Source organism: Carcharodon carcharias, chromosome 2, assembly GCF_017639515.1.
Source record: "Carcharodon carcharias isolate sCarCar2 chromosome 2, sCarCar2.pri, whole genome shotgun sequence".
NCBI lineage: Eukaryota > Metazoa > Chordata > Chondrichthyes > Lamniformes > Lamnidae > Carcharodon > Carcharodon carcharias.
Window position 1 is genome coordinate 39,248,011 of NC_054468.1, and position 13,367 is coordinate 39,261,377.

General features: G+C 43.2%; 1 protein-coding gene across 4 annotated transcripts in view; it reads left to right on the forward strand.

Moving 5' to 3' along the window:
• The window catches only part of atp11b (ATPase phospholipid transporting 11B (putative)), a 190,144-nt gene that overhangs the window by 35,069 nt on the left and 141,708 nt on the right, over window positions 1–13,367 (forward strand). For all 4 annotated transcript variants that reach the window (XM_041217012.1, XM_041217005.1, XM_041217020.1 and 1 more), the window contains exon 6: window positions 6,053–6,181. In XM_041217012.1, coding sequence (XP_041072946.1) covers window positions 6,053–6,181 — 129 coding nt within the window. The remainder of the gene's footprint in view (window positions 1–6,052; window positions 6,182–13,367) is intronic.

A 13,367-nucleotide genomic window follows, 5' to 3' on the forward strand; every position in this document is an offset into this window, starting at 1 on the left:
CACCTTGTCTCTCACTTTCTGCTTACTATTTACATGCTGATTGAAGATTTTTGGTGTTCCCTTTTATGTGAACCACCATCCAATCACATATTCTCTCTTTGTTAGTCTTATTTTCTTCTTTACCTCCCCTTCAATTTACTGTATTTGGCCTGGTTCTCTCTTGAAGAATTCACCTGATATGCGTTATATACTATTTTTTTGTTTCATCATATTCTCCATCTCCCTCATCACCCAAGGAGCATCTACCTTTTGTTCTCCTACCTTTTACCTTTGTTGAAATGTACCTGAAAAATCTCCTTAAAGATCACCCATTGTTCTGCTACCATTTTTCCTGTTGATCTTTGGTTCCATTTTATCCTGGTGAGATACCTTCTTATCCCTATAAAGTTAGCTTTCTTCCAGTTTAGATTTTTTTTTAGATTTTTCATTGTTCTTCTCCACTACTAATCTAGACCTTATGATCCAAGGATCCCTCTTACCCTAGTGTTCCCCACAGATACTTCGTCCACATAGCCACCTTAACCACTCCAGCATCAAATCTGGCAATGCCTCCATCCTAGTTGGACTGTGAACATACTGGTCAAGGAAGTTCTCCTGAACATATTTCAGAAATTCTTCCCCTTCCTTACCCTTTACCATTATTCCAATTGATATTTGGGTAATTCAAGTCCCTGTGTATCACTACTCTATAGTTCTTGCACATCTCTGTGATTTTCTTGCAGATTTGTTCCTCTATCTCTTTCTCATCATTTGGAGGCCTCCAGAATGCCACCAGTAATGTGATCATACTCTTTTTGCTTCTGAACTCTAACCAAATGGATTCTGTCTCTGCCTTCTCAATGACACCTCTTTTTCCAACACTATAATGTCTTCCCTAATCAACAGTGCCATCCCACCTCCCATTTTTCCTGCGCTATCTTTTCTGAACACTTTGTATACTTCAATACTAATGGCCTATTTTTAAGGTACTATTTTAAAAATATAAAATCACCATTTTTAAGCCACATCCATGATGTTGGCAGCATATCATATTCCCAGTAGTCTATTTGCTTGTAACTCACCAACCTTACTCAGCACACTTTGTGTTCACACACATGCATTCTAAACCTGCCTTTATATTCCTTGTTGTCCTTCTTAAGATACTCCTATCTAACATGATATGATTTCCTCCTCTAGTACTATACAAACCCCCCATTCCTTTATGTACCTTATTTCTCTCTTCTGCTTCTACGTGCTGGTACCCAGCCTCCAGCCAATATAATTTTAAACCCTCCCTAATCACACTAGCGAACCTTCCTGCACGGACATTGATCCCAGTCCTGTTGAAGTGCAGCCCATCCGTTTTGAATAGATGCCAATGCCCCAAGAATCTCAAGCCTTCCCTCCTACACAACGCTTGACCCGGTGACAATGAAGGAACGGTGATTGCCATTGTTCTAGGTGGTAAAGGTCACAGGTTTGGAAAGTGCTGCAGTGCATCTTTGTTGATGGTACACATCTCTGCCACTGTGGGCTGGTGGTGATTGGGATGTCGATCAGCAGGCTGCTTAGTCTTGGATGGTGTTGAGCCATCTTGAGTATTGTTGGAGTTGAACTCGTCCAGGCAAATGGGAGACTTATGCCATGTCAATGATGGACAGGCTTTAGGGAGTCAGGTGATGAGTTACATACCCCAGAATTCCCAGTCTCTAACCTGTCCTTGTAGCCACAGTATTTATACGTCTGCTCCAGTTATGTTTCTGGACAATGGTAAACCCATGTTGATGGTGATGGACTTAGCAATGGTAATACCGTTGAATGGCAGGAGGCGATGCATAGATTTTCTCTTGTTTGAGATGGTCATCATCTGACACTTGTGTGACTCGAGTATCACTTTCCACTTATCAGGGGAGATGGTGGCTTAGTGATAATGTTTGCTGGACTAATAGTGACCTGAGTAAATGGGTTCAAATCCTGCAGCTGTTGGAATTTAAATTCAATTAATAAATCTGGAATATAAAGCTAATCTCAATAATAGTGACCATGAAACTATCATCAATTATCGTAAAAACCCATCCAGCTCACTAATGTCCTGTAGGGAAGGAAATCTCTGTCCTTACCCAATCTTGCCAGTGGTGCACACATCCCATGAAAGGATAAAGGGAAAAAAAGCCCAAGGCTGAATGTGGTCCAAGTCTTGCAATGTGTGGGCATGGACTGCTTTAGTTTTTGAGTTGGGAATAGTACTTTCATCATCAGCAAACATCCCCACTCCTGACCTGGTGGAGGGAAGATCATTAATGAAGCAGCTGAAGGTGGTTGGACCCTGTGAAGCATCTGCAGTGGGGGCTGGAATGATTGGCCTTCAACCACAGCCATCTTCCTTTGTGCTCGGTTTGACTCCAACCAGTGAAGCATTTTCCCCCTGATTCCCATTGACTTCAATTTTACTCGTGCTGCTTGATGTTACACTCAGTCAAATGCTGCATTGAGGTCACGGGCAGTCGCTGTTGCCTCCCCTCTGGAATTCAACTCTTTTGTTCATGGGCTGTAACCTCCAAGCTCCCCAGCATTAGATTTGGGGGGTACCCCAAAGATGCACTAGGGAATTGCTCTGGGAAGCTCCCAGGTAAAGGTTTGCATGGCAATTGCCCAGAGCTGCACACTTCCTCTGGACAATTGCGCTGCCCTGGGAACCATCTGAAAACGCGGTTTAAACCACAAACTTCGGATGGTTCCGCCAGGGTTATGCCAATAGTTACCCAGAAAAAGAATTAAAACCTCTTCTAACTTCTGGGTAACTATTATAAAGACCAATCCTGCCATGGGACTTCCCCCATGGTATTTCCCCCCCCACACACACACACACACACACACACACACACACACCTGAATGGGACTCCTCACCTGATGCCCCTGCTTGTGGGCCTGACTCTTACCCACCGACCCGAACACCCACCCCTATGTCTGACCCACACTCCCGCAATGTCTGGCCCACTGCATCCCCTCCTGAATTCCAACTCCAACACCCCTGATGCCCAACACCATTCCCAACTGACCTCCAAACACCCAAACCCCTCCTTTTCACTTACTATAGGCACTAACCTTCTCCCTGGCATATCAATTTCAAGGGGACCTTTAAACTTACCTGCTTTACAGCAGCTAGTGCTGTAAAAAAAAAAAAAAGGGGGGCGCATCCTCCTCCGGCGTCCTCCGGGGGTGCTGGGTGAGGTGTCCTGTGGGAGGCTGGTGGGTGGGGAAAACCGTGGGGGAGGTCCCATGGGGGGGACCGGTCTAGGTCTTCACAATAGTTATCCAGAAGTTAAAAGAGGTTTTTATTGGCATAACCCTGGCGGAACCATCCAAAGTTTGTGATTTAAATCACATTTTCGGGTGGTTCCCAGCACAGCGCAATTGTCCAGAGGAAGTATGCAGTTCTGGGTGATTGCCACGCAAACCTTTACCTGGGAACTTCCCAGAGGGATGCCCCAGTGCATCTTTGGGGTATCCCCCAAATCCAGCGCTGGGGAGCTTGAAGGTTACAGCCCATGAACAAAAGAGCTGAATTCCAGAGGGGAGGCAAGAGTGACTGCCCTTGACCTCAATGCAGCATTTGACTGGAACATCAAGGAGCAATTTGACGGTGCTGGACTTCATAGACAGCTGTGCTGCCTGGATCTTGCCCAGCCTGAGTTGGAAGGTCGGGTAAGACAGGCACGGAAGAAATTTGGCGCTGATTGCCACTCCAAGGAAGTTACAGCCCCATGTTTGGATGAAGGTTGTAATGAGGCCTGGAACTGAGTGGCTCTCACACACCCGAAACTGAGCATTGATGAGGTTGTTGCTAGGTAAATGCCATTTGATAGCACTATCAATGGCACCTTCAATCACTTTGAGACAAGTTGAGACTTGTGCAGTTTTTTTCAAAGATTACTTTAAACCATAGCCAGAGATATAGCTAAGTTTTCCCCACTCACTCACACCAATATTACACAGCTAATTTACCGCTGTTTATACTTGTACCCAAGTACATTCCATTTATACACAATTTAATTATACTGAATTTACTTTATCAATTACATTCTCTTATTTACATGGATCCTGGTGCAGGTTAGCATCAGAAGGACAGACATGGACTCAAGCTGTGAATGGAAATGAGGTCAGTGAGCGAGGTGGAGGCGGTCAGAATCATTAAATGGTAACCCATCGTGGTGAGATTGAGCTGCATATCACTAACACACCCGTGGAAACTGAATGTGTAATTGTGGATAATGTCGCCGATGGGCAGCACATTGACAAGGAGCAGAAAACTACCAAGGTTAAACCCTTGAGGGAATCTCAAGATCATGGTGCAGGAGAAGGAGGAGAAGTCATTGCTAGAGATGTGCTGGCTTTGCCAAGACAAGGCAGAAGTGAATCATGCAAGGGTACAGAGCTGGACAATGGAGGAGAGCTACAGGGCATTTAACCATTTGATTCTGTTATTTGCCAATGCCTGGATATGTGTTCTTCCAGCTGAGGGTACTGGATAGTGCTTAGTAGCAGGAACATTTTATGTTTCTTCCCTCGTTTCTTTAGCCCAATTGTAGCACCCTGCCCTCTGCCTGGCTGAAACAGATTAACACAGTAAAGACTGGGGAACATTATTGTGTGCATGTTTCATGTGTCATGTATAAACTTATGTATGGAATTATTTAGTCAAGTCATTTAGTTTGATTAGGGGGGTGTCATAAAATTAGAGCTAGGCCAATCAGGAGGAAGCTTAGCACTATTTCACAAAGATAGTAGAAATTTGGAACTCTCTCCCACAAGGATGGTGGGGCAATTGACACTCCAAGACTGAGGTCGATATTTTTAAAAAAATTTAAGTAAGGGTATTAATTCATGTGGAGCAATGCTGGGACAAATGGAATTAAGACTGAGATCAATCATGATCTAATTGAATAGGGGAGGAGGCTCAAGGGGTTGAATGGCCTACACAAGTCTTTGTCTATAGGTGGGTACAGTGATGTGGCAGTTACAGTATTGGACTAGCAACTAGAAGTTGAGCACTGAAGCCCCACCATATTGTGACATTTAGTTCAAAAAATATGATTTGTAAGCATGAAAGCTGCTCATATAAACTGAACTGATGCTCTAATGTCCTAAAGGTAAGGAAGCATGCCACCTGTATCCAGTCTGGCCTCCTCATGACTCCAGTGATGAGAAATACTATGGCTACAAGATCAGGTCAGAGGCTAGGAATCCTTTGGCGAGTCACTCACATACTGACTCCCCAAAGCATGTCCATCATCTACATGGCACAAGTCAGGAGTGTGACGGAATACTCTCCACTTGCCTGGATGACTGCAGCTCCAACATTGCTCAAGAACCTTGACACCATCCAGGGCAAAGCAGCCTGCTTGATTGGCACCCCATCCACAAACATTCACTCCGCCACCAACACACAGTGGCAGCAATGTGTGCCATCTACAAGATGCACTGCGGGAAGTCACCAAGGCTCCTTAGACAGCACCTTCCAAACCCATAACCGGGACAAGGGCAGCAGACACATGGGAACGCCACCACCTGGAAGTACCCCTCCAAGTCACTCACCATCCTGACTTGGAAATATATTGTCATTCCTTCACTGTTGCTGTGTCAAAGTCCTGAAACTCCCTCCCTAACAGCACTGTGGGTACCTACAACACATGGGCTGCAGCTGTTCAAGAAGGCAGCTCACCACCACCTTCTCAAAGGCAATTAAGGATGGGCAATAAATGCTGGCCTCACCAGTGATGCCCACATCCCATAAATGAATGAATAAAAAAGTCTTGCACTGTATGGTTGACCATTTATGCCCCCGAACATGGCTCACCAAACTACATAGTTGTAAAATAAATTACTAAAAAAAAAGTACATGATCCACCATTATTTTCTTGGGGTAACTAGCAATGGACAGTAGATGCAGACTCTGCTGTGTTGCCCACAGGCAGAGAAATCCAAAAACACTGCAATAGAAAAAGATATGGAATAGTCAAATATTTAAATTGTGTTTTCTTTGAAATACCTTGTCTTTTATTTCTACTTGTAGGTTGGTGACATTGTCAGAATAGAAAAAGATCAAACGTTTCCCACAGATTTAGTGCTGCTGTCGACTGACCAAGAGGATGGGACATGTTATGTCACTACAGCAAGTTTGGATGGAGAAACAAATCTGAAGGTCACCATTTTTGCTTATATAAGAAATTATTAATTAACTACCTAAGAAGGAGGGAAGGTTTTAGAGTGCTTTGAAAAAATCAGTTACAACATTCTATTTTAAAGGATTTAACATGACATTTTTTTTCTATAAAGTTTTTGTAAGTATAAAACTGTAGTCTGACATATGGCATGGAAGCATTACTTTTTTAAGTTGGCCCTTTGTAAATCTAAGTGACAAATGAAACATAAGTAGCTATGTATTTTTCAGGGTACAAATGGTTGGATTTTATGGTTTATACACAGTCAGAAGCCAAACTACTCGTTATACACAATTTTTTTCAATTTTGGACTTGTCACTTGTATTATTTTGTCCAGTAAATATTAAATTTATCTTAATATTTTTTTAAAATGTGAGTTTCACAGGAAAGTAGGTGCAAGATTTTGGTTTTAAAAGAATCAACATTTCAATGAACTAGTTGTTATTAATTTAGGCATATCTTTGCATTTATGGTCAAATGGCATGTCTGAGTGGTGTGAAATTTCTTCAGTAAAGCTGCTTATGTCTAGAAACTAAATGCTGACATGAATTGACTAGGCTGAATGTTGTGACATCATTGTAGGTCTTCAGGAAGTTTGACACCATCCAGGACAAAGCAGCCAGCTTGATTGACACCCCTTCCACAAACATTCACTCACTCCACCACTGACGAACAGTGGCAGCAGTGTGTACCATCTGCAAGATGCACTGCAGAAACTCATCAAGCCTCCTTCGACACCACCTTCTTCCAAAGACATGACAGCTACCATCTAGAAAGACAAGTGCAACAGACATGTGGGAACACCACCACCTGGAAGTTCCCCTCCAAGTCACTCACCACCCTGACTTGGAAATATATCACCATTCCTTCACTGTTGCTGGATTAAAATCCTGGAACTCCCTTCCTAACAGCACTGTGGGTGTACCTACACCACAGGAACAGCAGCGGTTCAAGGAGGCAGCTGACCATCTTCAAAAAGCAGTTAGGGATGGGCAATAAATGCTGGGCTACTAGTGACGCCCACGTCCTGTAAGTGAATTTTTTAAAAAAGTATGACCCTTCATCAGAACTAAGACATATAGAAATGATGAAGGTTCATATGGACTCAAGGTCAACTGTATCCCTCTCTGCAGATGCTGTCAGACCTCCTGAGTTTTTAAAAGTGAGGTTTTCAAAACAAATTCTGTTTAAGAAATGTAAGAATGTAGTGTAATTTTCAATGCATCTTTGTCTACATTGTTACAATCTAAAATAATGAGAAGGGCATCTGGGTGGAATTTGTGGGATCTAGTCAGTTTGTGCTGAGCATTCTGCAATAGATATAGGAAAGCAGAAATCAGGAACACGTTCTTCGACTATCTTGCTAGATTAACTCACTCCCTTAAAGCTTTGGATGGACAGAGCAAATGAGAGCAAGGAGGTTAATTTCTTGATTTGGTTCCCTCGGCACCTGATGCATGCCCAGCTGGACAGATTCATTCTTCAGAATCTATCCAGCTTTGCGGGTATGCTTTCCTAATGCTGATATGACTGAGCCAGCTTTGGTATTGGATGTTGATATCACCCACCCTAAATTTATGCCCTTACTTCCCTCAATGCTGCTTCCATATAGTGTTGAATTATAAAAGATAACCAATTTCCCAGTTGAAGGGTGCATAGGAAGCAGTATTCAACAGGAAGTTCCCTTGACCTTTCTGCCCTGAAGTGGCGAGATCTCATCAGGTCTGAAGTCAATATTGAAGATTGTGTCTCCATCTCTATTAGGTTTGTACTTGTGGCACAGGGCTTATACAAGGATCATGATGGAGTAGTTTCAAAAGTTAACTGAATGATACAACTGTGAATAGTACGTGTTTGGTCCCTCTCTCACCCAACTTGGGTACCAGTCTCCTTGTGTTAATAAGGAGGATCTTGCAGGATTGGCTGCACTGTGATTCAGCTGGGCAGTCAGCTATCTAAGGAGGCTCTCCTTGCTATGCAGGTTAATCCATGGCCATCTGCTATCCATTGCTCTTTCTCCTCCTAAATTCTCTCATGTTCTGTCTGACAGTGATTCTGATTCTAACAATGGGTGCATTTTTAGCTCAAACTTTCAAGTTAACTTATAGCTTAAATGGCCTCCCCTCAAACCCCATCCCCTCAACCTTATGAGCTCTGGTAAAGATCTGGAAAAGACCTGGATGTGGATTTTTTTCCTCAAATCTAGCTTCAAATTCCTGGATTCCTCTGGCCATTGAGGACACATTTTTGCACTGAAATGCATCGGAATAAACAGAGACTCTGCTTTTATCTAAAATGTGCTTTTTTTTTGGATCTGGGAACTGTGGAAACGACTTGGAAAAATTTATGTCCAGATCTTCTCTCAAATTCCTGACTCATCTTGAAGAAGACAGTTCTGCTCTGGACTATATTGGCTATACTGTAAGACCCAACTCCTGTCTCTGATTTGCTGCTTTTTTGCAATATTTAAAATAACTTTGATCAATCGACTGTCCTTCCCCCACTAGGGCTATGACTGAGAGACTAAGACTCCTTCTGAGCCTGTGTCTGACTACTGGTTATACCAGAACAAAAACAAAAATACCTGGAAAAATTCAGCAAGGCTGACAGCATCTGCGGAGAGGGATACAGTTGACATTTCGAGTCCGTATGACCCTTCATCAGAACTAAGACATGTAGAAATGATGAAGGTTCATATGGACTCGAAAAGTCAACTGTATCCCTCTCTGCAGATGCTGTCAGACCTCCTGAGTTTTTCCAGGTATTTTTGTTTTTGTTCTAGATTTCCAGTATCTGCAGTATTTTGCTTTTATCTACTGGCTCTACTAGTTTTTCAGCTTCAGTATGTGCTTGGCCAGAAAATCACTTACCAGGGCTGAAGAACAAACTTCTGCTTCTGGATCTGCTTCGCGATCATCTTTGCATCCTGCAATTGACTCTGTACACCTCCGGGATCCACATTCCTACTAGAATACCTCCCCTCAAATTGTTGCTGGACTTCACTTCACCTTTCTCTGAACTCGGACAACAGCTCAATGCACCACTCTTCCTAAACCATCATCAACCCACCACGGGACCTCTGACTTTAACACATGATGCCTTCCTATTATCTCCTATCTATTTCCCATTTTCTGTGAGGTTTTTATGTATTCTAATTTTTATGTAACCAGACCATTGCAATTTGAACTCTTCCCTCAGTCTATTTGCATGTACGTTTTGACTGCTGCTCCAGACCCAAGCCCATCACTCTTTCCACTTGCTCTTTTTAACTGCTTTTCTCTTTACCCCTCCTAGACTGTTATCTTTTATTGTCATGCCTCCTTTCACTCTCCACTCTTAGGTACTCTGCCCTCCCAATTCCCTATCCCAACCCAGTACCCCTCGACCTTCTTGTTCTGTTGCCACTGTCCCAGGCTCGATCCCCTCTTAAATAAGTCTACAGCTTTCCTCCGTGCCCCTCTTGGCATCCTCTGACTGGCTCATGGAGGCACTTGACACTGGCTCATTATGAGCAGCAGCCCCAATTGCCCCATCCCATTTGCTTGTTGTCCTTCCTGCCCATTGTGCCTGCTGGGGGCTAAACTTGCCCATCTTCTTTCTGATCACCCCCTTCCTCCCATTGCTAATCCTGTGGACTCTGCCAATGAATCAGCCCTCATCACCCCTCTGCACATCTCCATCCAGAATGTCCATTCACTTGTGAGCAAGACCCTTGCCATCCATGAACTTACTGTGGATGGTTGCATCGACAACATGGCTGAGAGGTAACGACAGCTTGTCCCTTAATGAAGCCTCCTTCCTGCCTGGCTACATCATCTACCAATTTCCCTATCAAGACTCATGGTGTACATCACCAAATCACACCTTGGCATGATGCCCTACTCCTCTGGCACTTTTTCCTCCTCTGAGCATCTTGCGTTGTTCTACTCCATTCACCTCGCTTTCACAATCATTGTTCTCTGCTCCAAAGTATGATTAAAAATTTTCAGATATATCTTCACTGCTCTCTTCCCTCAGCCTCTGCACTGAATGACTTCTCATGCAGAATGATTTCTACCTCAGTTTCAACTCATCATGCTCTCTCTCTCTCCCTCTCCTCTGAGTTCACTCCCCTCCTATCCTCCATAAATCTCTCCCTCCATGTAAACTTCCCACCCCATATTCGTGGCTGCTGCCTTGACCTTGCCATCTCTAAACACCACCTTGTATCACTCAACACCCATATTCCCCATCCCTGCCTCATCCCTACCATCTCCTATAACTGTTCCTGGAAAAAAATCTATTTCTCCATTTCCAACCACACTTTCAAAGTCCCAGCTGTCTGGCAACAATTCTGCTGTCCTTACCAAGACTGGCCTCCATGTGACTCCAGACCCATAGCATGTAGTTCGCTCTTAAAAATGCCCTCTGAATGAGCGTAATTAGGGATAGGCAATAAATGCTGGCCTAGCCAGCGATGCCCACATCCCGTGAATGAATTAAAAATATATATAAGTTGTTGTTTTATGTATCTGAGTGTGTCCAGAGATGGGGAAAAAAAATCACACTGCAGGAACAGGGCCCCGTAAAATTGCTCAAAGGATTGCCTTGAGGTTTGGAAGGGAAATGCTCTATACGCTGTCTGAGAATACCCATACAATGTGGAGCTCGGCTTTTTTTAATTCATTCATGGAATGTGGGCAAGGCCAGCATGTATTGCCAATCCTTTATTGCCCTTGAGAAGGTGGTGGTGAGCTGCCTTGTTGCAGTCCATGTGGTGGTGTCACTATACCCACAGTGCTGTTGGGGGAGTTCCAAGACTTTGAGCTAGCGACAGTGATGGAATGGTGATATATTTCTAAGTCAGGATGGTGAGTGGCTTGGAGGGGAACTTCCAGGCAGTGGCGTTCCCATGTGCCTACTGTCCTTGTCCTTCTAGATGTTAGTGGTTGCGGGTTTGGAAGGTGCTGTCTAAGGAGCCTTGGTGAGTTCCTGCAGTGCATCTTGTAGATGGTACACACTGCTGCCACTATGCTTTTGCATAGTTGCATTTAACTGCGTAAATATAGTCTCTGGAAATTTTTGGCCAGCGTTGGTGGTGGAGAGAGTGAATGTTTTTCGATGGGGTGCTGTTATGATATAGCAGTTGATAAAGGCTGAGTTATTTAAATCCCAGAGGGAAACTTAAACAACTGCCATAACCTATATTTTCAATTGGTATGTTTGAGAGGCAGCTCTGAATTCAAGAGTAAAACCCACCAAGCCTCAATTGGTTTTTGTATAAAACTAAATTAAACATTTATTAATTTAACAACAAATGAAACACATACACATGTCTACAAATTACTACCATAATAACTTTTAAACAAACCCCTAAATTAATCACTTCCAGGTCAATCTTCACCAAGGCAACAGTAACCCATAGACTTTAAACAGACACCAGCCAAAGCACATTTGACTGTACAAATTTAAAATGAGGTTCCTTTCAATTTGCAGACACAGTTGTAAGCTCTACCGGCCGGTTAGCTCTTACATGCCTCTGACCCACACACAAACTTCTTTCTGTTTATACCTAGCTTCCCCTTTGTAAATTTTCCATTATATTTCTAGGTTTTTAAATTTTTCCTCCCCTAACAATAATCCTTTCATTCCACCAATTTTATTAGTAATATAAACACATTGCTTGGTGTCTCCCAGCTAGGTGCAGGATTTTACCCATTTCTTTGAATGGATTATTTAAAAATGCAAATTGCACTTTACCTTTTAATTAACTTATGTTTATCTAATTAACATCTCAAAAACTACTATATATCAAAGCACCCAGACTAGCTGACTTTAATCCAATTAAGACACACACCACACATACCCCCCCCCCCCACACACACACACACACACACACACACACACACACACACACACCCTACCACAATTCCAGTTTAAAAATAATTTCCAATAACGTTATAGACAATGTTTCATGACAGGTGCAAATCAAGCAGGCTGCTTTGTTCTGAATGGTGTCAAGCTTCTTGTGTTGTTGGAGCAGTACTCATCCAGGCAGGTGGAGAGTATTCCATCACACTCTTGATTAGTGCGTTGTAGATATCTGGTGGTCAGGCTTTGGGGAGTCAGGAAGTGAGTTATATGCTGCAGGATTCCTAGCCTCTGACCTGCTTTATGGCTAGTCCAGTTCAGCTTCTGGTCAGTTTTAACCCCCAGGATGCTGATAATGGGGGATTTGGTGATGGGTAATGCCATTGAATGTCAAGGGGCAATTGTTAGGTTCTCTCTTGTTGGAGATGGTCATGGTCTAGTACTTGTGTGGCTTGAATATTACGTGCCACTTGTCAGCTTAAGCCTGGATATTGTCCAGGTCTTGCTGAATTTGGTCATGGACTGCTTCATTATCTGAGGAGTCGTGAATGGTGCTGAACATTGTGCAATCATCAATGAACATCCCCACTTCTGACCTTATAATGAAAGGAAGGTCGTTGATTAAGCAGCTGAAGATAGTTCGGCTGAGGACACTACCCTGAGGAACTCCTGTTGATTGACTTCCAACAACCACAACCATTTTCCTTTGTGCTAGGTATGATTCCAACCAGCAGAGTTTTCCCCTGATTCCCGTTGACTCCAATTTTGCTAGAGCTCTTGGATGCCACACTCGGTCAAATGCTGCATTGATGATAAGGGCAGTCACTGTTACCTCACCTCTAGAGTTCAGCTCTTTTGTCCATGTTTGAATCTAGGCTGTAATGAGGTAAGGAGTGAGTGACCCTGGCCGAACCCAAACTAATCATCAATAGCAGGTTATTGCTAAGCAAATGATAGTACTGTTGTTGACCCCTTCCATCACTTAACTGATGATCAAGTGTAACCTGATGGGGTAGTAATTGGCCGGGTTGGATTTGCCCTGCTTTTTGTGTACTGGACATATTGGGGCAATTTTCCACATTGTCAGGTAGATGCCAGTGTTGTAGCTGTACTGGAACAGCATGGCAAGTTCTGGAGCCCAAATCTTCAGTACTATTGCTGTTGAATAGAATGAAGTTTCTCATAAATGTCTTAGTGGCCAATTTCATTGAATATAGTCTTTTAAGAAATTAAGTTGTTGTTCTAGCAATGGCAACTTGTATTTAAATAGTGCCTTTAACATAATAAAATGTCCCAAGGAATGTTGTCAGGTGAAAT